The sequence below is a fragment of the Scyliorhinus canicula genome, chromosome 15 (assembly GCF_902713615.1).
Source record: "Scyliorhinus canicula chromosome 15, sScyCan1.1, whole genome shotgun sequence".
Taxonomy (NCBI): domain Eukaryota; kingdom Metazoa; phylum Chordata; class Chondrichthyes; order Carcharhiniformes; family Scyliorhinidae; genus Scyliorhinus; species Scyliorhinus canicula.
In genome coordinates, this window is record NC_052160.1 from 7,992,599 (window position 1) to 8,017,528 (window position 24,930).

The 24,930-nt window shown below is 45.4% G+C and overlaps 3 protein-coding genes across 6 annotated transcripts in view; all 3 read left to right on the forward strand.

The window, feature by feature from the left end:
* The window catches only part of LOC119978145 (bromodomain-containing protein 8-like), an 86,755-nt gene extending 83,942 nt beyond the window's left edge, over positions 1-2,813 (forward strand). Inside the window, exons 28-29 of the mRNA XM_038819585.1 lie at positions 85-262; positions 2,744-2,813. Coding sequence (XP_038675513.1) covers positions 85-262; positions 2,744-2,797 — 232 coding nt within the window. The 3' untranslated portion in view covers positions 2,798-2,813. The remainder of the gene's footprint in view (positions 1-84; positions 263-2,743) is intronic.
* A 6,134-nt stretch (positions 2,814-8,947) lies between these two features.
* On the forward strand, positions 8,948-17,324 carry nhp2 (NHP2 ribonucleoprotein homolog (yeast)). Its single transcript, XM_038820290.1, has 4 exons — positions 8,948-9,179; positions 13,383-13,452; positions 15,094-15,199; positions 16,181-17,324. The coding sequence occupies exons 1-4, from the start codon at positions 9,029-9,031 to the stop codon at positions 16,304-16,306; spliced, it is 453 nt and encodes a 150-aa protein (XP_038676218.1). The 5' UTR covers positions 8,948-9,028; the 3' UTR covers positions 16,307-17,324.
* A 3,197-nt stretch (positions 17,325-20,521) lies between these two features.
* The window catches only part of LOC119978888 (tudor domain-containing protein 5-like), a 65,150-nt gene continuing 60,741 nt past the window's right edge, over positions 20,522-24,930 (forward strand). For 3 of the 4 annotated variants that reach the window (XM_038820798.1, XM_038820799.1, XM_038820800.1), the window contains exon 1: positions 20,522-21,060. The gene's annotated coding sequence lies outside the window, so the exon portion shown is untranslated. The remainder of the gene's footprint in view (positions 21,061-24,930) is intronic. The other variant, XM_038820801.1, reaches the window with a different exon arrangement.

Here is a 24,930-nt window from a genome sequence, read left to right on the forward strand (position 1 = left end):
TCAAGAATTGTTATATTTCAGACATCACCTGTGTCTTTCAATCATCTGTCATGCAGCAATTATCATTCCATCTGTTTATTGCAGACCAATGGATTTGTCCAATATCAAGAGAAACATCAGAAAAGGGCTAATTCGCACAACAGCAGAATTCCAACGGGATATTATGCTGATGTTCCAGAACGCTGTGATGTACAACAGCTCCGATCATGATGTTTATCACAAAACTGTGGAAATGCAGCGAGATATCTTGGAACAGATCCAGGTATAATACGTTTACTATTAGAATAGAATTCAGGTCATGCTGATCGGCCATCTTGGAAGGACAACTTTGCCCGTTGTATTTAAGAAGGTTACGCTGTCAGAAGCCATTAATTCGGTGGACAGAGGGCAGTACGGTGGCGCAATGGTTACCACTGCTGCCTCACGGCACCGAGGTCCCAGGTTCGATCCCGCTCTGGGTCACTGTCCGTGTGGAGTTTGCACATTCTCCCCGTGTTTGCGTGGGTTTCACCCCCACAACCCAAAGGTGTGCAGGTGTGCCCCTTAATTGGAAAAAATGAATTGGGTACTCTAAATTTATTTTTAAAAACTAGTCCAAAATCAAACACCCCCATGTTGAGTAGGGTTAGGCGCAGGCTGAAATGATTCAGCTTTACATCAACAATATTAAAATGTATTATCCTACAGCAGAATGTATCTGAATATATATCAGGTCTATCCTTTCTCAGTAGTGTTGCATTTCCATTTACACTGCAGTGATGATTGTATCTTCTGGTGAAAATGGCAATTCAGTGTCACGGCAAGATTGAGACAGTCTATATTGCTAAGCAGAGATGGACAGGTTATATTCAAGATCAAGTCCCAGAGGTATAATGACAATATTATTTTCTAAGATATCAACTATTACAAGTGGTTTCAACGTTTTACTGGGAGTGCCATTTTTAAACGATGAACAGCAAGGAACATTGAAGGTCCAAAGAGTTTAAGGGGTCCAGATAAATAAAATTTAGTAAATTCAAAAAATAATCAAAAAGTCAAGTGAAATATTCGCCTTTTTATCTGAAATATAAAGGGGAGGTGGTTTGCAGAAGCTACACAAAGGGCTGGTTAGATCATATCGGGAGTAACATGCACAATTCTGGGCAACGTACCTTGTAAAGGATGTTTGAGCTTGAACGCAGTTGGATTCAACAGGATTTTACAATGCACCAAGGGATAAATTAGAAGAGAGATTACATAAATCTCACCACAAAGCAGCGGTGTTGAATCAATTCATGATTTAAAATCTCAGACGGATAATTTTTCGCTAGCCAAAGAATATGGAGCTAAAACAGGTGAACTTAGGTTATAGATTAACCATGACCTCAAGTGACCCACCACTGTTTCTATGTATTATTATTACCTGAGGTGGTGCTGTGAGTGTAGCTTTATCCCATGTAAAATTACTTGATGTCGATCAACTGAATTCACATCGTTTGTCAATTGTAACGAGAGGCACGGTAGCACTGTTGCTTCACAGCACCAGGGTCCCAGGTTCGATTCCTGGCTTGGGTCACTGTCTGTGTGGAGTCTGCACATCCTCCCCGTGTCTCTGTGGGTATCCTCCGGGTGCTCCTGTGTCCTCCCACAGTCCAAAGATGTGCAGGTTAGGTGAATTGACCATGCTAAATTACCCTTAGTGTCCAAAAAGGTTGGGTAGGGTTACTGGGTTATGAGGATGGGGTGGAGGTGTGGGCTGAGGTGGGGTGCTCTTTCCAAGGGCCGGTGCAGACTCGATGGGCCAAATAGCCTCCTTCTGCACTGTAAATTCTATGATTCTAAAAAAAAAGTAACTGCAGTATTTAACATTCACCACAGAATGGTGCTGAAGTAACGTATTTGCCAAAGAACAGCAGACATCTTGCTCAGAAGGATTGATTGTTCTCACTTCAGTGCTCCACCTTGACTTGGCACTTGCCTCGGTCTGATATCACAGGAGGTCACCTAGTACCATTTAATTCTCTCAAATCCCATTCAGATAGATCAGAAAAATCTCCATTGTGCCTCCTTACCAGAACAGAGAATGTATAATCTTTATCTTGCTTACTGATGGCATGGGGACTGTCCTTAAAAAATCTGCATCAATCTTGCCTGATGTACCAGTGTTTTGCAGTAGGTAAAGAAAACGTCACTGATATAAATCATACAAATAATATGTTTCTGTTCTAACTTTACTCTTTTCCCAACACATTTTCCCTCTTCAGCTGTTCCTCGATATTAACCGCTCATAGTTGTTCACACTCTCTGCTGTGGAAATTTCCACGATGAAACTATTTCCACGCTGTACCAATTCATCCTCGACGAACAGAAAGCCATGTTTGTGGTATTTTGTAACCAAATGCATCCATCCTCCTCAAACAGCAGCTGTGTTTTGGGGACAAGCAGCTCAGCTGTCAGAAGACAGTTTGCGAAGAGATCGCTAAATGATTCACCTGAGTCACTTACATGGCTACCTATGTTCTTGGCAGTGAACGGTGAATGGAACAAAAAAGGAGAGGGGGAAATTAATTGGAGCAGAGATGTTGAATTAGTGGTCGGGCACTAAACTGACGAGAATGTGCCACACTTGTGTTACGTTCCTGTCAGTCTTGTGCCTGATCCTCGGGCAGTTCTGAATGTTTTCATGTGTTGACATGCCGTTATTGTAAAGAAGCTCTTGATTTTATTTATCGGAAATAGTAATTTGCAACTTTTACCTTCATAGGATATATTGGAAGCGGTGGAGTTGGGTGACTTTAACAAGACCCTCATGGGCTAAAGGCTGGCATCAAACAGAAAATCAAGGTGATGATACTTGGCTCCAGTTTTAATGTAAAACAATTACTTTATTATTTGTTTCCCCATTTCTCCTCCTCCCCCCCCCCCCCCCCCCCCCCCCCCTTCTTGGCACATCTGGAGGCATTTGCATAGATTCATTAATTAACTCGCCCTTTATTATAGTCCACAATGACTGGGGATATGAAGCAATATATGAGGTCCAGTAGTGCATTTCTGCAGCGTTACTGGACTAATAATCCAAAAACCAAGAGTTCAATCGTATCTTAAATTTGGATTCAGTTTAAAGAAAATAAATCTGGTGTCATTAAAATGATTCAAATGATTCACTGTGTTCTCTCAGGAAGACTTATCCTGTGACCTATACATGACTTCAGTCCCAGACCAGTGTGGTTTTGTTTATGGGATGTGGGTGTCATTGATGAGACTAGCACTTGTTGCCCATCCCTTTTTAAATTTTTCAAAATTTGCACCTCTAAATTATTGTGTTGCTAAAGTGTTGGAACACAATTGTTGAAGAGCTGTATTGCCAGAAACATCCCATTTGTAGCAGAATAATGTGCCAGTATTTTGGATCAAGTGTATCTTGAAATAAACTTCACTTTACTTTTTTTTTTCTTTACAGTATTTCTGGCGTTTGAAGCGACGAGTGAAAATTAATGTTTTTGTCTTTGGTTTATCATTGCAGCTTTAATGCAGTGTTTTTGAATTGAGTTACAATAGTTGTCGCTGTGTTAATTGGACATGGTGTTGCATTAAATGATAAATAACATTGAAGAGGGGACCGTAATCACAAGTTGCAGGAGAGCTGCAGGAATTCAGACTTTTGTTAGTCTACGGGCACATTCCTCACAACAGGAAGAAAAATGCGGCTCTTTGACTCAATTCAATGAAAGTTTTTGTAGTTCCTATAGTTCAATTTACTCAAGTTTATTGACTGCTCGTCTCACAGTTGTTTGAACTTCATTGTCACAATTTTTCAATAAAATCTAATAGCATGATTCCACTTTGCGCAAAATATAAGTTATTTTCAGTGTTCTTATTCCCTTTCAACGCCCCACCCTGTATCCAGCTTGTCTTCTTAAAATAATAGCTTGGTTGTGGTAAAGAAATTCCAATATTTTTCCTTGAAGTCCTTTGGATTCAATATTAGAAGCCAGAAGTTACCTTTGTATTCTCATTCTACAACACCAAGAGGTTGTTTCTCTCCCTGAATCTGTTAGAAACAGCTACAAATAAGGTTTTTATTAAAACATCCACGAAACACACACAATAAGTGAAACCTTTAATAAATCCCAAACCAAATCTTAAGACTGCACTGTTCAGAGTCCAGATGTATTTATACAAAACGTTTTCAAGACTATTTCAAGGTTGCAGCAAGCCGTTTGAAACAAGCTGCTGGATCTGTTTGTAGGAGCTAATCTTTTGGTCTGAGGAAATTTCTGGAAAGCGTGTTGGAAAACAGAATAGGAGAAAACGAAGAAGCAAATGTAAAAGACAAAACAAAATAAAATGTAAAAGACAAAATAAAAGACAAAATACCATGGGGCAGCATGGTGGTTAGCATAAATGCTTCACAGCTCCAGGGTCCCAGGTTCGATTCCCGGCTGGGTCACTGTCTGTGCGGAGTCTGCACGTCCTCCCCTTGTGTGCGTGGGTTTCCTCCGGGTGCTCCGGTTTCCTCCCACAGTCCAAAGATGTGCGGGTTAGGTGGATTGGCCATGCTAAATTGCCCGTAGTGTCCTAAAAGTAAGGTTAAGGGGGGGGTTGTTGGGTTACGGGTATAGGGTGGATACGTGGGTTTGAGTAGGGTGATCATTGCTCGGCACAACATCGAGGGCCGAAGGGCCTGTTCTGTGCTGTACTGTTCTATGTTCTATGTTCTAAAACGGAGTGCAAGTGCTGGTGGGATGGGAGGAGGCGAAATGCTACATGGAGAGGTATTGAATGCAAGTGAATGTTTTCCCAGAGTCTGCATCAGGGTGCGCTACTGCTACTCATAGATGTCAGTTCCATATTGGAATTGGTGTTATTAACCACCTCCCAGCACTCAACATCAACCACCAAGCAGGGCAAGGAGAAGGAAGAGGAGGCTGCCAATAATAGATCCTTAAGAAACTCCAGAGGTGACTATGCAGGAACAGGATGACAAAGCCTTTGCTAAAGATGCACTGGCTATGTGGAGACAGATTGGTATTAAACCAAACAAGGAGAGTCCCACAAAGAGGTGGCAGAGGGCGAACATGGTCAACCGGACTGAATGCCACAAAGATGACAAGGAAGCTTAACGCATCATGTCCACACTGATATGACATCCTCAAACAGCACTGAAACCAGACTGAAGAGATTCGAAAAGAGCCAGCCAGCGATACATTGTAGAGAACAAAGCAGTGGGGTAGTCGGAGAGGCTATACAGATTTTGAGGAGGGAGGTGATAATATATTTTTTAAAGAATGAACAGCACCTGAGCATGTGAATCTTTTAAGAAAGTAGTTAGATGAAGGGGGAAAGGAAGGAGGAGATTGGTCTTTTGCAAGATGAGGGGGCTAGCGTTGAAAAGAAAATGGTGATTGCTGAGTCAATGAGTGGTTGTGTTAGTTGTATGAGAGGGGGAGCACTGAGACAGCTGTCTTGACCTCACAGTCAAAGAACTAGGTGATTTCTCTCATCTCGGTGTTGGAATTGTGAAAGGAGGAGTCACGAGAAGGGGTTGAAGAGGTTTTTTTTCATGGAGAAAACAAATAATTGCTGACTTTCCAGGTTATTTCCAGAATGTGTAAAGTCGAGGCCATTTTGTAATCGTCAAGCCATTTCAAGTGGGCGTCCACGATAATGAGGAACATGGACCCCATGAAAGGCCCTGTGAGGTCTGCGTGCAGTCTCACCCATGGACATCCCGGTCATTCCCAGGGATGAAGGGAGGCTGCTGGCGGGAACATTTGGTGCCCCTGACATGACGGACAACTGCGAATGACCCGCTCCATGTCTCCATCGATGCCAGGCTACCAGACATATCTCCGAGCCAGCATCTCCATCTTTCAGGTGCCCGGGTGACCACTGTGTAGATCCCTCAGGAGGAACTCCTGACCCAGTGAAATGACCACGCAAGCTCCCCATGCCGTCGGCCACGCTTGGCTCCAAGCCTTTCTGGACTATTGGGAGGGTCCCCTGCGATCCGCCATTTAAAAGCCCGTGGTGGAAGTTTTGCCAATTTAAGATCCCGCTGCGTCCATGTTCGAACCCAAGGAGCCGTCACTGGCAAAGTATCCATAAAATTGAGGATTGCTGCCATTTAATTCCCCACTGGCAGGGACAGGGAACTCACGGGTAACGGGTTAATGTTCTGAAAATGTGTCAGCAATAAAGTTAGTTTACAGAAATGAGTGTCGGCCATCCTGCAACAAGAAACGAGGGATGAAGACATCAAAGATGGGAGTAGCCAGCAAAGACAGTATTGCTTTGATGGAGTGCGAGGCTGCTGTGCTAAGTAATTTATTTTGATCTTTATCAATCTACTTTGATCCCTTACTGTCAACATTAAGGAAACCTAATTTGGAGTTGCATTGATTAGACACTAAACTGCTCACAGTTGGTTCAAACTCAGGCCGCACTAATGGAATTAAAATCTTATTTATCAGCTGTCAGTAAATCAATCTGGACAGTATCCGGGTTAGTGCAACCACTAGGTAAGAGAGGTGGCTGCATGGGACGGCAACATTTGGAGGGGTGGCAAAAAACAAAATGAACTAATAATGAAGCTATCTATATAAGTAAACAAACAGGCTTCAGCTGTGGGAATGAAAGGTTTAGATCTACTTGGACAGCTTATACTGACATACATGTAGATTTCTATGTATTTATTTTACAGTCTTTTCCAAAATTTCATACATTTCTCATTCTTTTTATGCAAGTTTTATAAAATGTTACAACTATATGATTATTCCAAAACTGCAAACCAGTAAAAAGCATCAAAGAATGAAATTTAATCCAGCCCTCACTATCGGAATTATTATAAATTGTGTAATTTCTGCATAAACTCACCTGTTGCAAAAAGTTAATATTACATCATGTGAGCCATATTACACATTATGATCTGCATTCTTCTCGTATATGTCCCGTGAAAAGCGGAGGATCATAATATTATCCTTTTTCACCTAAAATCAATTTCTAATTATAAATGCAGTATTTTATATTCATAATGCACAATATTCATTTTTGAAACTTAATTGTGGGGGGAGGGCAAGACTGAAGGTTCACCGAGAGTACATTGCCTGTTTGCCTCATGTTCCTTCAGGGACTCCGTTTGTTCTTTATTTCTTGGACAGCCTGTGGATCACTGATCCTGGGAGTCTGTGTTTGAGTTATTTGAGCGGGATTGCAAGTCAGTCGTTCAGCTGAGGGATAATAACAATTGCTTATTGTCACAAGTAGGCTCCAATGACGTTACTGTGAAAAGTTGCCACATTCCGGCGCCTGTTCGGGGAGGCTGGTATGGGACTTGAACCCACGCTGCGGGCCTTGTTTTCATTACAAGCCAGCTGGTTAGCCCACTGTGCTAAACCAGCAACTGTTACAATAATGTTACAAGATAAGTTTTAAGTCTTTAGTTAATCTGAACACCTCTCCTCTGTTTCAAGACCTCCACTCAGCCCCTTCTCATGTTGAAAGCCCCTCCCACTCACACCAGAACCAGGGTGATCAGCCGTCCCATATTTTAAATCGCTGTCTCTTACTTTTTTTATATAGTAAGAAGTCTTACAACACCAAATTAAAGTCCAACAGGTTTGTTACAAACAGTAGCTTTCGGAGCACTGCTCCTTCATCAGGTGAATTTTTAAAAATAAATTTATAGTACCCAATTCATTTTTTCCAATTAAGGGACAATTTAGCGTGGCCAATTCACCTACCCTGCACATCTTTGGGTTGTGGGGGCGAAACCCACGCAAACACGGGGAGAATGTGCAAACTCCACACAGACAGTGACCCAGAGCTGGGATCGAACCTGGGACCTCGGTGCTATGAGACTGCAGTGCTAACCACTGAGCCACCGTGCTGTCTCTTACTTTGACAGTTTGTCCTATCTCCCTTCAAGGATGCCTTTTGTCCCTTATTTCCGTGGGAGTGTGTTCTTGCCCTTTACTTTTTATAAATACGAGTATGCCCACTGTGGCTGTTGCCCACCAGGGGAAACTTTGAACTGCGCCCCCCCCCCCAGATGTTATGGTCTGCCTGTCATTATTGTATTTAATAAATGTTGGTCACCCCGACTAGAATCCCCTCCACCCACACATTTCCACTGAGTTGCCAACTATGATTAAATGTTTAATAAAAGCAAAATACTGCAGACGCTGGACATCTGAAGTAAAAAGAGAATGCTGGAGAAAATCAGGTCAGCTAGTATCAATGTCAAGAGAAAGAGTTTTGAGTCCATATGACTTTTTAAGTATCGAATCCCTGCAGTGCAGAAGACCATTGCGTCTGCACCAACCCTCCACAAGAGCACCCTCACAGTCCCCCCTCCCCCCATTCCAGCAACCCCACCTAATGTTTTTGGACACTAAGGGGCAATTTAGCACGGCCAATCCACCTAACCCGCACATCTTCGGACTGTGGGAGGAAACCGGAGCACCCGGAGGAAACCCATGCACACACGGGGAGGACCTGCAGACTTCGCACAGACAGTGACCCAGCGGGGAATCGAACCTGGGACCCTGGAGCTGTGAAGCAACAGTGCTAACCACTTCTTCATTAAATGTCTTCCTGGAGGTTTTGTGCTCCAGCCATTATTCGGCCAACACCCCCCCCCCCCCCCCCCAATCTCCCCAATCTCCCCAAATCAAACAGGCTTGTTCCCCAGTTGGAAGATGTTTGACAGTCAGCTAAACAGCCCTTTTATTTCCTTTGTTTTTCTCAATATTCTTTAATGTCTGATTGAGGGAAATGTTCAAAGAGGGAAAAAAACGTGCAAAGAAAATGAAGAGCATGCAGGATAATTGTTGTTTTCCATGGACCCAGGGGTGGGGAGGAATGTTTCCCCCAGGGCTGCACACACACACACACACACAGACAGACAGACAGCTGTGTCCTGGAGAGGGGCGGGGCGAAGCCGGGGGTGGGGCTCCAGCCTGCGCTGCGTCACTTCCGGGAAGTGACGCCGGGCGGACGGTTGCCCGGATGTGCGGACGGCCGTGCGGCACAGCGCGGGAGGGACAGCATGAAGTCGCCCAAGGGGAAGAAGGAGAAGCCGGACGGCGGTGAGGAGACGGGGAGAACCTTCGAGGAGATGGTGGCGAATGTCAATGCGATTGCCCAGCCGCTGGCCGCCAGGAAGCTCAGCAAGAAGCTGTACAAGTGCGTGAAGAAAGGTCAGCCCGGGGCTTCCAGCGGCGGGGGGGCCAAGGCCCGGGGCTTCCAGCGGGGACAAGGCCCGGGGCTTCCAGCGGGGACGAGGCCCGGGGCTTCCAGCGGGGACAAGGCCCGGGGCTTCCAGCGGGGACAAGGCCCGGGGCTTCCAACGGGGGGCGGGGCGGCGAGGCCCGGGGCTTCCAGTGAGCTAGATGGATGTGAACCAGGGTTGTTGCTGGAGCCTGGAGTGAAGATGGTGAGGGTGGGATACCCCTGGGTGCCAGCCCAGGAATTCCTGGGGACATTTCCATAGAATCCCTACAGTGCAGAAGGAGGCCATTTGGCCCATCAGGTCTGCACCGACCCTGCGAACAAGCACTCTGCCCACTCGCAAGTGTTCACCCCTCACTATCCCCATAATCCCATAACCTAACGTGCCCATCCCTGGACACTAAGGGGGCAATTTAACATGGCCATTCCACCTAACCTGCACATAGAACGATACAGCGCAGTACAGGCCCTTCGGCCCACGGTGTTGCACCGACATGGGAAGTCAAAAACTAAAGGCCATCTAACCTACACTATGCCGTTATCATCCATATGCTTATCCAATAAACTTTTAAATGCCCTCAATGTTGGCGAGTTCACTACTGTTGCAGGTAGGGCATTCCACGGCCTCACCACTCTTTGCGTAAAAAACCTACCTCTGACGTCTGTCCTATATCTATTACCCCTCAATTTAAGGCTATGTCCCCTCGTGCTAGCCACCTCCATCCGCGGGAGAAGGCTCTCACTGTCCACCCTATCTAACCCTCTGATCATTTTTTATGCCTCTATTAAGTCACCTCTTAACCTTCTTCTCTCTAACGAAAACAACCTCAAGTCCATCAGCCTTTCCTCATAAGATTTTCCCTCCATACCAGGCAACATCCTGGTAAATCTCCTCTGCACCCGTTCCAAAGCTTCCACGTCCTTCCTATAATGAGGCGACCAGAACTGTACGCAATACTCCAAATGCGGCCGTACCAGAGTTGTGTACAGCTGCAACATGACCTCATGGCTCCGGAACTCAATCCCTCTACCAATAAAGGCCAACACACCATAGGCCTTCTTCACAACCCTATCAACCTGGGTAGCAACTTTCAGGGATCTATGTACATGGACACCGAGATCCCTCTGCTCATCCACACTGCTAAGAATTTTACCATTAGCCAAATATTCCGCATTCCTGTTATTCTTTCCAAAGTGAATCACCTCACACTTCTCTACATTAAACTCCATTTTCCACCTCTCAGCCCAGCTCTGCAGCTTATCTATGTTCCTCTGTAACCTGCAACATCCTTCCACACTGTCTACAACTCCACCGACTTTAGTGTCGTCTGCAAATTTACTCACCCAACCTTCTGTGCCCTCCTCTAGGTCATTTATAAAAATGACAAACAGCAACTGGCCCCAGAACAGATCCTTGTGGTATGCCACTCGTAACTGAACTCCATTCTGAACATTTGCCATCAACCACCACCCTCTGTCTTCTTTCAACTAGCCAATTTCTGATCCACATCTCTAAATCACCCTCAATCCGCAGCCTCCGTATTTTCTGCAATAGACGACCGTGGAGAACCTTATCAAACGCTTTACTGAAATCCATATACACCACATCAACTGCTCTACCCTCGTCTACCTGTTCAGTCACCTACCTCAAATAACTCGATAAGGTTTGTGAGGCATGACCTACCCTTCACAAAACCATGCTGACTATCCCTAATCATATTATTCCTATCTAGATGATTATAAATCGTATCTCTTATAATCCTCTCCAAGACTTTACCCACAACAGACGTGAGGCTCACCTGGCCTATAGTTACCGGGGTTATCTCTACTCCCCTTCTTGAACAAAGGGACCACATTTGCTATCCTCCAGTCCTCTGGCACTATTCCTGTAGCCAATGATGACATAAAAATCAAAGCCAAAGGCTCAGCAATCTCTTCCCTGGCTTCCCAGAGAATCCTAGGATAAATCCCATCAGGCCCCGGGGACTTATCTATTTTCATCCTTGTCCAGAATTGCCAACACTTCTTCCCTACGCACCTCAATGCCATCTATTCTAATAGCCTGGGTCTCAGCATTCTCCTCCACAACATTATCTTTTTCCTGAGTGAATACTGACGAAAAGTATTCATTTAGTATCTCGCTTATCTCCTCAGCCTCCACACACAACTTCCCACCACTGTCCTTGACTGGTCCTACTCTTACCCTAGTCATTCTTTTATTCCTGACATACCTATAGAAAGCTTTTGGGTTTTCCTTGATCCTACCTGCCAAAGACTTCTCATGTCCCCTCCTTGCTCGTCTCAGCTCTCTCTTTAGATCCTTCCTCGCTTCCTTGTAACTATCAAGCGCCCCAACTGAAACTTCACGTCTCATCTTCACATAGGCCTCCTTCTTCCTCTTAACAAGAGATTCCACTTCTTTGGTAAACCACGGTTCCCTCGCTCGACCCCTTCCTCCCTGCCTGACTGGTACGTACTTATCAAGAACATGCAATAGCTGTTCCTTGAACAAGCTCCACATATCCAGTGTGCCCAACCCTTGCAGCCTACTTCTCCAACCTACACATCCTAAGTCATGTCTAATGGCATCATAATTGCCCTTCCCCCACCTATAACTCTTGCCCTACGAGGTATACTTATCCCTTTCCATCACTAACGTAAAGGTCACCGAATTGTGGTCACTGTTTCCAAAGTGCTCACCTACCTCCAGATCTAACACCTGGCCTGGTTCATTACCCAAAACCAAATCCAATGTGGCCTCGCCTCTTGTTGGCCTGTCAACATATTGTGTCAGGAAACCCTCCTGCACACATTGTACAAAGAACGACCCATCTAATGTACTCGAACTATATATTTGGAAAGTTAAAGTCTCCCATAACAACTACCCTGTTACTTTCGCTCTTTTCCAGAATCATCTTCGCCATCCTTTCCTCTACATCTTTGGACTTGTGGGAGGAAACCGGAGCTTCCGGAGGAGAAACACAGACACGGGGAGAAAGAACAAACTCCGCACCTACAGTAACCCCTGGTGCTGTGCGGTAGCAATGCTAACCACTATGCAACCGTGCCCACATTGGTGAACCAGAGTGTTCCCCCCCCACTCAGTTCAAGTGATGCACATTCCTCAGCTGCTACCAGAGTTGCTAAGTTTATTTCTGATATCTAGGGTTAGCAAAACTTTGCTTTTGCTTCATTGTAAGCACTTAATTTAATTTTAAATTTGTGATCGGTTCTTATTATTCTAGGAAGATCTACTGATCAGGTTGAATCAGTTTGTTATCTCAGCATGTCACAAATGCAACATTGGGTATCACAGTGGTTAGCACTGTTGCTTCACAGCTCAGGGTCCCAGGTTCGATTCCCAGCTTGTGTCACTGTCTGTGGAGTCTGCATGTTCTCCCCGTGTCTGCGTGGATTTCCTCTGGGTGCTCCGGTTTTCTCCCTCAGTGTACCTGAACAGGTGCCGGAATGTGGCGACTAGGGGTTTTTCACTAACTTCATTGCCGTGTTAATGTAACCCTACTTGTGACAATAAAGATTATTATGTTCTACTATATGAGAAGAGAGTGCTGAGTTCGGGCACGTGGATTGGTTCTTGCGACTACTGACTTTTGACAAAATTACTTTTTTTTAAGCAATACCAAGATGGAGCAGAGGTTAGCACTGCTGCCTCGCGCTGCCGAGGTCCCATGTTCGATCCTGGCTCTGGGTCTCTGTCCGTGTGGAGTTTGCACACTCTCCGTGTCTGCGTGGGTTTCGCCCCCACAACCCACTGATGTGTAGCATAGGTTGATTGGCCACGCTAAATTGGCCCTTAATTGGCAAAAATGAATTGGGTACTCTAAATTTATTTTAAAAATAATTTAATAACTGTTGCATCTCTAACTTCTAGTTCTGATGAAAGGTCACAGACCCGAAACATTAACTCTTTCTGTCTCGTCAGATGCTGTCTACCCTGCTGAGTGTTTCCAGCATATTTTGTGTTTTAGTGTAGTAATTTCTTCAACTGGTTTCACAGAAACAATGACCACAAATGGGGCAGCTTCTGATTTTGCTGATTTGTATTTGCAGCTTTGCTCCAAACGAAAGTGAGTGTTAGAGAGAGTACAATTGTTGTAAATTGCTTGGCGACTTCAGAATATTTAACCAAAGCTTGCTCCATTCATTTCCAGCTGCAAAAGTGAAGCAGATACGTCGCGGAGTGAAGGAAGTTCAGAAATTTGTCAACAAGGGGGAGAAGGGGTGAGTGATGTGCCTGTTCTCCAATAAAGCACAAAGAAAAGTTATTGATATAAGTACTTAATTATAATTCCTTGAAACAAATTATTTTATTAAAAAGTAAATGCAGTGTGTTAGAACCCTAGCGCACACTCCTACAAAGTAGCAGGTGTGGTATTGTGTCAATAATTCTCCGTGGGTTCAATTACCCTCTGAAACCATGTTATTTCGGGGCTGGTGTTGTGATGGCTGCCCACTTCTCAAGAAGGAATGAGTAAGAAATTCAGTTTGGTCAATGCATATCTTTTTCTTCGGCCTCAGACTTTCTTTGACCCGCCATTTGGCTGGGTAACAGCATTGGGTTATGTGAGGTAAAGGAAAACTAGGCAATACTTGGTCTGCAGATTGAAAAGATTTGTTTCATCGTTGCCAGTCATGAGGATGATAAAGCTATTGTGGTCTGGTATAACTGAATACAACTTGCTAGGAGATTTCAGACACAGTTAAGATTCAGCCACCTTTGGACTTCTTTGGTGGTGGCATGTAGGGTGAAGTTGCACACAAGGGAGAGCTCCCGCCAAGGACTTTTTTGGCCCTTTTTGCCTGGTTTCTGGTGTAATTCCTGTGGGAAAAACCTATCTACTTGAAGATACAAGGTGCCTGTCTCAGAAAAATGCCGAAAAAGTGCTTGGGTAAGAAGTCTGCGGATGGAACTTCGTCGACAGACTCGGAGGCTTCGTGTGGAGATAGTGTTGCACTGTAGAAATTTTTGAAGGCTTCTTCAACGGAATCTTCCAACCTGCAATTTCTGCCACCTGGAAAGACAAGGGTAGCAGATGAATGGAGATACCACCTAAAGGTTCTCCTGCAAAGCCCCACACCGCCTTGGAACTATATGAAAAAAATGAAAATGAAAATTTGCTTATTGTCACGAGTAGGCTTCAATTAAGTTACTGTGAAAAGCCCCTAGTCGCCACATTCCGGCGCCTGTCTGGGGAGGCTGGTACGGGAATCGAACCGTGCTGCTGGCCTGCTTGGTCTGCTTTAAAAGCCAGCGATTTAGCCCAGTGAGCTAAACCAGCCCCTATATTACTATATATATACTATATATTACTGTTCTTTAATTGTTGCTGGGTGAAAAACCTAGAACTCCCTTCCTAATTGGGGGTTTTTCTGAAACGCTCAGATCCCATGAAAGAATAATAAAAATGATTTGAAGAACATGGAACTCGTAATGCTCTTGGCCACAAAAATCCATCTCTTCACATGGCCAGCCTCCCATTTTCCATATTTGACCTGCCTGTTATCTTTACCTTGAATTCCCTTATTGTACTTTCCTGTCTCCCTTACCATTTCTTCCATCCCCAGTATCCTGCTTTGTGTCGCATCTGGATTATTGATTAAACAGGGTTTTTTGAATGAAGCAAAACCCTCTTCCATGTGTTCCTTTAATTATACACACGATGTACACTTTGTACTCTTACTTATGAATCAATTTTATAAAGCAGATGGCTCAGAAAATGCACTGACAACTTGATGAATTTGTAGTAATGATGCAGGCCTCCTAAGCAAAGGAGCAGAAAGCAACAGTAATGTTGGGAGAACGTGGTCTTTATACTCTTTAAAGTTTGGTGTTGTGCTGACGTTGTGTTTCTCTGGTTGCAGGATTGTCGTCTTGGCCGGTGATACTCTGCCAATTGACGTTTACAGCCACCTCCCGGTCCTGTGTGAAGATAACAGCCTTCCTTATGCTTTTATCCCTTCCAAAATGGTATGCTTTTGGTATGCAAATGGTTGTTCATATTATAAAGAAAAGTTCTGATACTTGTTTCTGCAGGGTGCTTTATTGAAAATTTCCCTGACAGTCTGGCCAATAGAATTGTAAACCCAGTTCCAGAAAGACATAAGCTAAAGAAGGAAAAAATTCAAACAATTATATAGATTGGATGACGATGTTAGGAGAAATTGCTGTGGAAATTTTTCTCACCTCAAGTGAACATTGGCTCAGTGAGTTGTAAGAAGTTAAATTATACATTTGAGGGAGGTGTTGAATTGACAAAATATTTTTTGAATCGCTTTTTTCTTCAGTCTGCTGTGTCAACATGTTTGGGTATTCTGATTATCGCAGTGGGCTGACTCCAATTTACAGTTATGTATAGTTATGGGCCAGGGGTTAGAGAACCCCAAAGTGTATCATGGAGTTCACCTGACCCACAACCTTTAATAGATTGTGGTATGGGGAGCGCACGGCCCACTCTACAGGTGTGGTACAGCAGAAATGGAAAAGTATTTTTTAAAGCCAAACAATGTTCAAATACAACCCCCAAAGAATACAACACTAAGTAATCCTTAATAACTTCCCAAACAACATCCAGAAGACAAAAGAAACACCTTTTAACAGAAGCACATCAGGTTTACATTCACTACTGAAAACATTTATAATTCTGATTTCAACAAATGATCAAGAGTTAGTCTTTTGATGGCAGAGAGAACAGCAGTACACCTGCTTTGCCTGGCTTCAGCTCCAACACTGAAAACGAAACTAAAACACACCCTGCAGCCTGCTCAAAATAAAAGTAAAAAGTTGACAGCCCAGCTCCACCCACACTCTGACATCACTGATAAACACCCATTTCTTAAAGGTACATTTCTTAAACACCCATTTCTTAAAGATACTCACATGACAGTATGCACAAATGTGACTGGATTCTAAAGAGTTTGAATAGTAATGCTTGTTTCTTTTTTGATGAAGGATCTGGGAGCTGCTGCAGGATCCAAACGGCCAACATGTGTGATAATGATCAAACCTCATGAAGAATATCAGGAGGCCTACGATGAGTGCTTAGATGAGGTGAAAGCACTGAATCTACCTGTGTGAAAAAGACTTCAACAAGACACTCAATCTTCTTCAGTGGACATTGAATGAGTTATCACAATACAGTGCATTGGATGAATGGTGTCTGTGAAATGGATAGTTTCTTTCTGCCGGTGCCAGTTGCAGAGTTAGTTATTTTCAATGCTAATTTTATATTTCATACATATATTAGTTATGTCCTGGTTTTTGAATCCTTCAATCTTAAGCTGGAAACTGCCACAAAAGGGGGCCTGTTTTCTTTTGAGATCCTAGGGTTGTTCACTCCGCTTAGGACCATGTCAGTGAAACTAAAAATCCTGGAGTTGATCTTTTGGGTTGGGTGAGCATTTGACGGGTGAAGACGATTGTGCTGCTTGTCTGATCATTTCAGCAGGAGCCACGAACCATTTTAGTGATTGGGTCTCGTCTAATAATTTTGGCAAGCTACGAGTACTTCAAGGCTGATATGCAACCCAACAATCTTGAGGTGGGAGAAATCTGGTGAGCCACATTCATAAGTGATCCCTTAAGTGGAGAACAATCCTGAGGAGTGGGAAGCACGAGTTACCAGCAGCAAGTGGGAGGATTCATGTTACTCCTGCCTCATTGCCCCTTAGAAAGAGTGGCACGTTTTTTGGTTGCTATTTTTTAAGGATAGAGTCAGACTATCCCTCATTCAGTGTCATTGGAGTTCAACAAACTGCTTGGAACCCCAGCTCTCATTTTTTGTCGGTATATCACAAAATAATATTTTAGGTGTTTTGTGAGATAACATAAAAAACCATAAAGATCAATGTGTTAACTTTAAAACTAGTGCAGGTGTGTTGAAATGTGCTGTGGCCTTGTGGCAAGCATCATAAATATTTCCAGTTCGTCTATTCCACCTGTCAAGGTATATAAAATCCACTTGGAAATTTCCATTGCACAAGTTAAATCAAGAGCCTCACTTATTTCCAATACCACTGGAACCGTTACATATTTTTTATCTTTTGTACAAGTCTTTAATAAAAGTAAGTGATCAATATTTGCCCTTTTTCAAACACTGTGCAACTGGCCCATTTGTTCCATCTTATTTGGAGTTTTGTAACGTAACTTTTATTCAGACTTTTTGTGTTTGGGGGGGTGTGAACAGTGTAAAACAACACTAATTTGCATATCTGTAACACGTATAACAAAAAACTTTTTATACGGACAGAATATTTTTAAAGAAAGGACATAGAGGGTTTATGAGGAAGAAAGATTAAAAGCTTGCTTAGAAGTGTGGGAACTGCAGGGTTTTGACGGAGCGATGGGGATTTAGGTAGCGTGTTGGGGCTAGGCAGCTACTAATGATGATGGGGTGAAGGGGTACACCATAGACTGATGTGGATGACTTCTAACTTCCTGTAGAAAGTTTGTATCTAACATGCATGTGTGGAAATTTAATGTTGCTTGATGAATTTGAAATGGTGAGTCAGAAAGCAAGATGTTGTTTCCGTGGCTAATGGCAGAGGTACATATTGAACAGAAACCTTTACATTTTTGCGATGAGTCACACCTGACCTCACTCTGATTTGTGTGTGTCAATCGTGACCACCATTAATAGAAATCACAGAATTTGTACCGTCCAGAAGGAGACCATTTGGCCGACCGAGTCTGCACTAACCCTCTGAAAGAGCACCCGGCCAAGAACCATGCCCCTGCTCTATCCCTGCAACCCCACCTCACCTTTTGGACACTAAGGGTCAATTTTAGCATAGCCAATCCACCTAACCTGAACATATTTTGATTTGTTTATTGTCACGTGTACCGAAGTAGTGAAAAGTATTGTTCTGCGTGCAGCTCAGACAGATCATTTTGTACATGAAAAGAAAATACATAATAGTGCAAACAGAAAATACACAATGTAAATACATAGACACCGCCATCAGGTGAAGCATACAGGAGTGTAGTACTAGGTAGAGAAGATGTGTGAAGAGATCAGTCCATAAGAGGGTCGTTTAGGGGTCTTCGGGAAGAAGCTGTTTTTGAATCTTAGTGCGTATTCTCAGACTTTTATCTCCTGCCTGATGGAAGAAGTTGGAAGAATGATTATGCTGCCCCTTTTCCCGAGGCAACGGGAGGTGTAAACTGAGTCAATGGATGGGAGGTGGGTTTGTGTGATGGACGACTAGTTTCTTGCGGTCTAGGGCCAAGCAGTGGCTGTGATGCAGCCAGATAGGATGCTTTCTATGGTGCACCTGTAAAAGTTGTTAATCAATGGATGAAACACATGCAGACAGACACCCAAGGTCGGAATTGAACCCGAGTCCCTGGCACTGAGACAGTAGTGCTAACCTCTGTGCCCATTGGCTTTGATCTAGTCTAGTGTCTATTTGAAACATAACCAAGACTGGATGTCAGACAAGCAGCCTGACAATACAGGCAGCAGAGAACTCAGAAGGAGGTGAAATAGAACTGGATGTGGAACCTGATATATCTGGAAGATGTGAGGGGCAACATGTAGCTAAGAAGTAGAACAGGGCTCATAGAATTTACAGTGCAGACGGAGGCCATTCGGCCCATCGAGTGTACTGGCCCTCGGAAAGAGCACCCTACTTAACCCCACACGTCCACTCTATCCCAGTAACCCCACCTAACCTTTTTTGGACACGGGCATTGGTATGGCCAATCCACCTAACCTGCACGTCTTTGGACTGTGGGAGGAAACTGGAGCACTTGGCTGAAGAGCGATTCTTTGGAGGGTTGGGGACTACAGCTGCCGTAACTAACAGCAGAACACGTCCAGGGCATTGTCCCTCAGCTGGACGATGGAGATGAGGCATTGAAGGAGGAGGATGTGTTCAACCTGTCAACGGTTGTAGATAGGTTGCGACAGGATAATATACCACTGACATGGAGGATGTCATTTGGGACTTGGATTAGGTCTACTTTAGTTCTGCAACAGGAGCAGAAACTTTACTGGAGAGGTTCAAATGTGGAGATTTTAATACAGATTCAAGAGTCTACAGCATATTCAAAAATGCTGGAGAGGAAAGGGAGGTTGAAGGTATGGTGATAGCAAGTTCAAGGATATTTTTTTTGAGAATGGGTGTGATAGATTTAAAAGGGTGTAGGACATTGTTGAAGGAGGGGAAGCTATTATATCAGCTAATATGATAGTGGAGAGAAGCCCAATAGAATGGGGTTGAGAGAGCAGGAGGTGGGTCTTGTGCTGAGGTTAGAGGAAATGGGAGGTAATGAAACTGGAGAAAATGCATTCAGGGTAAAGGGGAAGAAGGGATACAGTAACGGCAGCTGAACAAATGGTCATAATCAAAGAAGTCCACAAACTCCTTGCAGTTGGAAATAGGGGAAAGGGGTATAAGGAGACATTTGGAAGTAGGATTATGTTCCCTAATGATCCTGGAGTAGTGAATCATTTTGACAGGAGAATATGATCCAATATTGTTTGATGTGGTCCAGCCAGATCTAGTGATGAATGAGTTAACCTGTTGTGCACCATAAACGGTCTTTGGACTTCAAGGAGCAAAAATAGAAGTCATACCAAGGGGAAAATTAAGGGTTGAAGGGAATATGAATTTTACTGGGACAAGGGGATCGTGGATTCAGGTAAGGCCGTGGTGGAGCAGGTTGGTGCTCTGGAAACGTGAACAGGGAAAAGGGCTGAGCAGTTGGTTGTAAATGTCCTGGGAGGAGGGGGTGAGATGGAGACAGAAAAAAGTCTTAAGGGAGATATGAGTAGTGAGAAATTGTCGAAGAAAAGGTTAACAACATGTCTAATTTAGCTAAATAGAAAGTGGTGAGATGGGGGAGTCAACAGAAGGTCACAGTCTCACTGCAATCACTTTGCACGTCATGACGACAAAACTGCTGCAAATAATTACAACTTTTATATTGCCAATCATGTCAATTTGTACCTTATGTGAGCAGCATTGAAGGACCTTATTGGTGTTCCCCTGTGTCCAGATCTGGACTCAGGCACCCCTTCCATCCTTCCACCTTAGGTGCTGCAGAGATTTTTTTTTTTAATTTGCCCATTGGATGTGGGTGTCACTGGCTGGACCAACATTTATTGCCCATTCCTGAGGGCATTTAAGAGTCAACCACATCGCTGTGGATCTGGAGTCACATGTAGGCCAAACCGGGTAAGGATGCAGATTTCCTTCCCTAAAAGGACATTAATGAGCCAGGTGGGTTTTGGCGACAATCGACAATGGTTTCACAGTCATCATTTCGATTCCAGGTTGTGAGGGGAAATAATCCTGAGGCTGTGGTGCACCTTCAAAGCAGCACAGGTGGAGATTATTGAGCTGGTACGTGCCTGCCATCATGACCAAACGTTGGCAGACCAGACGTGCAAAGCCATTGCTCAAGTACATAGAACAGAACAGGCCCTTCGGCCCTCGATGTTGTGCTGAGCCTTGTACAGTGGGCAGAGGGACTCCAACCCCACCCCAAAAGTCCTCCTCTCAGATGTTAAACAAAAATATCCCAGCCTTCATCGTCACATTCAAAAAAAGTGTGGTTTGTTGGGAATTTGAAAAATGCTTGGTGCCAACACGGTCCTGCCTGTCTTGTCGTTGAAAGCCCCACAGCCACTGTGTAGGGCAGCGGAACGTGTGTTCAGGGGAGAGGGAGGGTGTTTACTGGGACACTGGCCGGGGGAAGGTCACACGTGGGACCCGCGGAAAGGAGCGGGAAGCCGGGCGGGGTGCGAGGAGACTCCGAGGACAGTAAAAAACCCGCAGCAAGAGCGGGAGCGGCGGCCTTTCCGACATCACAGCTGCCCCCTGAGGGTGAGTGTTGCTGCTGCCCCATCCTTACCGGCGCTGGGGCGGTGTCAGCGGCCTAGCCCCTAATGGTTGACTGGATGCCATTGAATAGGCCGGAGGGAGTCAGGTGGCTGGGATCATGCTCTGTAAAATCGCCATGTCTCCATTCAAAGGGCCAGGTTTGGAGCACTTCACTAATTAACCCAGGTTGGGTGTGTTTTAAATGAACTTAATGTTGCCTCACCTGAGTGATGATGTGGAGATGCCAGAGTTGGACTGGGGTGAGCACAGTAAGAAGTCTTACAGCACCAGGTTAAAGTCCAACATGAGCTTTCAGAGCACTGCTCCTTGAGTGCTCTGAAAGCTACTGTTTGAAACAAACATGTTGGACTTTAACCTGGTGTTGTAAGACTTCTTACTGTGCTCACCTGAGTGATTTACTTTTACCCCCTTGGCTCCCATGCTGATGGGTACTATTAACGGTTCTCCCTCTTCAGGTGTCACCCTCACCCCCTCAGATCTGCCCTTATCGACCCTTTCCTCATTAAAAAAATGTTGCCCTCCCCCCCTTTCTTCTTCCTCTTTCCCCCCCTTTCTTCCTCTTTCCCACCCCCCTTTCTTCCTCTTTCCCACCCCCCTTTCTTCCTCTTTCCCACCCCCCTTTCTTCCTCTTTCCCACCCCCCCCTTTCTTCCTCTTTCCCACCCCCCCCTTTCTTCCTCTTTCCCACCCCCCCCTTTCTTCCTCTTTCCCACCCCCCCCTTTCTTCCTCTTTCCCACCCCCCCTTTCTTCCTCTTTCCCACCCCCCCTTTCTTCCTCTTTCCCACCCCCCCTTTCTTCCTCTTTCCCACCCCCCCTTTCTTCCTCTTTCCCACCCCCCCCTTTCTTCCTCTTTCCCACCCCCCCCTTTCTTCCTCTTTCCCACCCCCCCCTTTCTTCCTCTTTCCCACCCCCCCCTTTCTTCCTCTTTCCCACCCCCCCCTTTCTTCCTCTTTCCCACCCCCCCCTTTCTTCCTCTTTCCCACCCCCCCCTTTCTTCCTCTTTCCCACCCCCCCTTTCTTCCTCTTTCCCACCCCCCCTTTCTTCCTCTTTCCCACCCCCCCTTTCTTCCTCTTTCCCACCCCCCCCTTTCTTCCTCTTTCCCACCCCCCCCTTTCTTCCTCTTTCCCACCCCCCCTTTCTTCCTCTTTCCCACCCCCCCTTTCTTCCTCTTTCCCACCCCCCCTTTCTTCCTCTTTCCCACCCCCCCTTTCTTCCTCTTTCCCACCCCCCCTTTCTTCCTCTTTCCCACCCCCCCTTTCTTCCTCTTTCCCACCCCCCCTTTCTTCCTCTTCCCACCCCCCCTTTCTTCCTCTTTCCCACCCCCCCTTTCTTCCTCTTTCCCACCCCCCCTTTCTTCCTCTTTCCCACCCCCCCTTTCTTCCTCTTTCCCCCCCCCCTTCCTTCCTCTTCCCCCCCCCCCTTCCTTCCTCTTCCCCCCCCCCCTTCCTTCCTCTTCCCCCCCCCCCTTTCTTCCTCTTTCCCCCCCCCCTTTCTTCCTCTTTCCCCCCCCCTTTCTTCCTCTTTCCCCCCCCCCTTTCTTCCTCTTTCCCCCCCCCCTTCTTTCTTCCTCTTCCCCCCCCCTTTCTTCCTCTTTCCCCCCCCCCTTTCTTCCTCTTTCCCCCCCCCCTTTCTTCCTCTTTCCCCCCCCCCCTTTCTTCCTCTTTCCCCCCCCCCCTTTCTTCCTCTTTCCCCCCCCCCTTTCTTCCTCTTCCCCCCCCCCTTTCTTCCTCTTTCCCCCCCCCCCTTTCTTCCTCTTTCCCCCCCCCCCTTTCTTCCTCTTTCCCCCCCCCCCCTTTCTTCCTCTTCCCCCCCCCCCCTTTCTTCCTCTTTCCCCCCCCCCCCTTTCTTCCTCTTTCCCCCCCCCCCTTTCTTCCTCTTTCCCCCCCCCCCTTTCTTCCTCTTTCCCCCCCCCCCTTTCTTCCTCTTTCCCCCCCCCCCTTTCTTCCTCTTTCCCCCCCCCCCCTTCCCCCCCCCCTTTCTTCCTCTCCCCCCCCTTTCTTCCTCTCCCCCCCCCTTTCTTCCTCTCCCCCCCCCCTTTCTTCCTCTTCCCCCCCCCCCTTTCTTCCTCTTCCCCCCCCCCTTTCTTCCTCTTCCCCCCCCCTTTCTTCCTCTCCCCCCCCTTTCTTCCTCTCCCCCCCCCCTTTCTTCCTCTTCCCCCCCCCTTTTCTTCCTCTTTCCCCCCCCCCCCCCTTTTCTTCCTCTTTCCCTTCCGTCCACACTACCACCCCATTTTCCACCTTGCTTTCCACGAACGTGCCATCGCGTCCCAAATACCTGCCCCGTCTTTCCCAGAGATCCCGCCATCAGGTCTCTGCCCCTGTCACAGTTACGAAACTGCTCTTATCAACGATGCATTCAGGGCAGCAGGGTGCTGCCGTGGTTAGTCCTGCTGCCTCACTGCGCCGGAGGTCCCAGGTTCGATCCTGGTTCTGGGTCATTGTCCATGTGGAGTTTGCACATTCTCCCCCGTGTTTGCGTGAGTTTCGCCCCCATAACTCAAAAGGTGCGCGGGGTAGGTGGATTGGCCACGCTAAATGCACCCTTAATTGGCAAATATTATTTGGGTGCTCTAAATTAACTATAAAATAAACTAGCCCTCCTGGTCTTTGTCGAATTGCCTGCTGGCTTTGTCACAGTTGACCACGCAATTTTCCTACTCTGTGGTTGAACTAGACTCCAACCTTGATGTCACATTTGATGAGCTTCTGACAGCATCGTTATAAAGTGCCTGTTTGTACCTCTGTAACTTCTCCTGATTCTGCCGCTGCCTCAGTTTATCTGTTGCTGACCCTCTCATTCGTCCCACCACTCCTCCAATTCTGGCCTCTTCCGCAACATTGATTTCAATCATTCCATCGTTCGTGGCCTTACATTCAACTGCAAAATCCTAACGTCTGTAACTCCCTCTGCAAACCTCCCATACCACCTTTAAGGTGGTCCTAAAAACCTACCTCTTTAATCAAATTGGTCACCTGCTCTAATATCTTGCATGGCTTGGTGATAAATATTGTTTAATAATGCTCCTGCAAAGTGCCCTGGTAAGTCTTGCTATGTTCAAAGGTCCTATATAAATGCAAGTTGTTTAAAAACGCTTTTTCAGGCTCTCTTGATCTCCCCATTTGTGTATGTTGGGTAGTCCTTTTTTGCCATCCAATGGAGTGCATTGAGGAATGTTATTAAGGGCGTCCTGTGTCATCAACACTTGGGAGTCAATGCTATAACCACTACAGTATATGGACAAAGTTGATGATTTCTGTTCCTAGCTACTGGAATTGATAAATGTACTACGGAAGCGGGGACTACGGAAGTGGGGGTGCACGGAAATATAATCAGATAGTTCATTAAGAGTGAAATAAAAAAGGAGAGAGATAATCCCTTCTTTGACTGAGTCACCACTGATTTTGCACTGACTCCTTGAGCGATCAGAGTAAATGGAGCAAAAAGATTGATTCATGGGGGTGGCATTTGCTTTTTGACATTCTCCTTTTTTATTTGTGACTTTAACTTTTCATTAAGTGCAAGAGTTGGAAGTATAGATAAAGGTTGAGATTTAATTAAAAAGAAAAGTAACCAAATTAAGTATTAGAAACTCCAGCTTTCAATAATCACTAAGTAGATTGGGATATATTTACTGCTGTTTGACCTCTTGTTTGAAGAGGGAGTGAGAGTACCACTTGTTCAAGGCAGCGGTGGGATTAAGTGACAGTCTGAAGTGGGGTATGTAGCCCAAATAGCCAACAACCGTTCTGATATTATATCAGCTCAAGATGTTTTAAAGGCTAAAATGATGTCCCTCTTCATTGATCGTGACCACAAATATGGATACCATAGTGTTATTGCACCTTCTCTGC

Coding starts and splice junctions, on each gene's coding strand:
- nhp2 (XM_038820290.1), top strand. CDS start 9,029: ATGAAGTCGCCCAAGGGGAAGAAGGAGAAGCCGGACGGCGGTGAGGAG. Junction 9,180..13,382: donor GTACAAGTGCGTGAAGAAAG/GTCAGCCCGGGG, acceptor ATTCATTTCCAG/CTGCAAAAGTGAAGCAGATA. Junction 15,200..16,180: donor CTTTTATCCCTTCCAAAATG/GTATGCTTTTGG, acceptor TTTTTGATGAAG/GATCTGGGAGCTGCTGCAGG.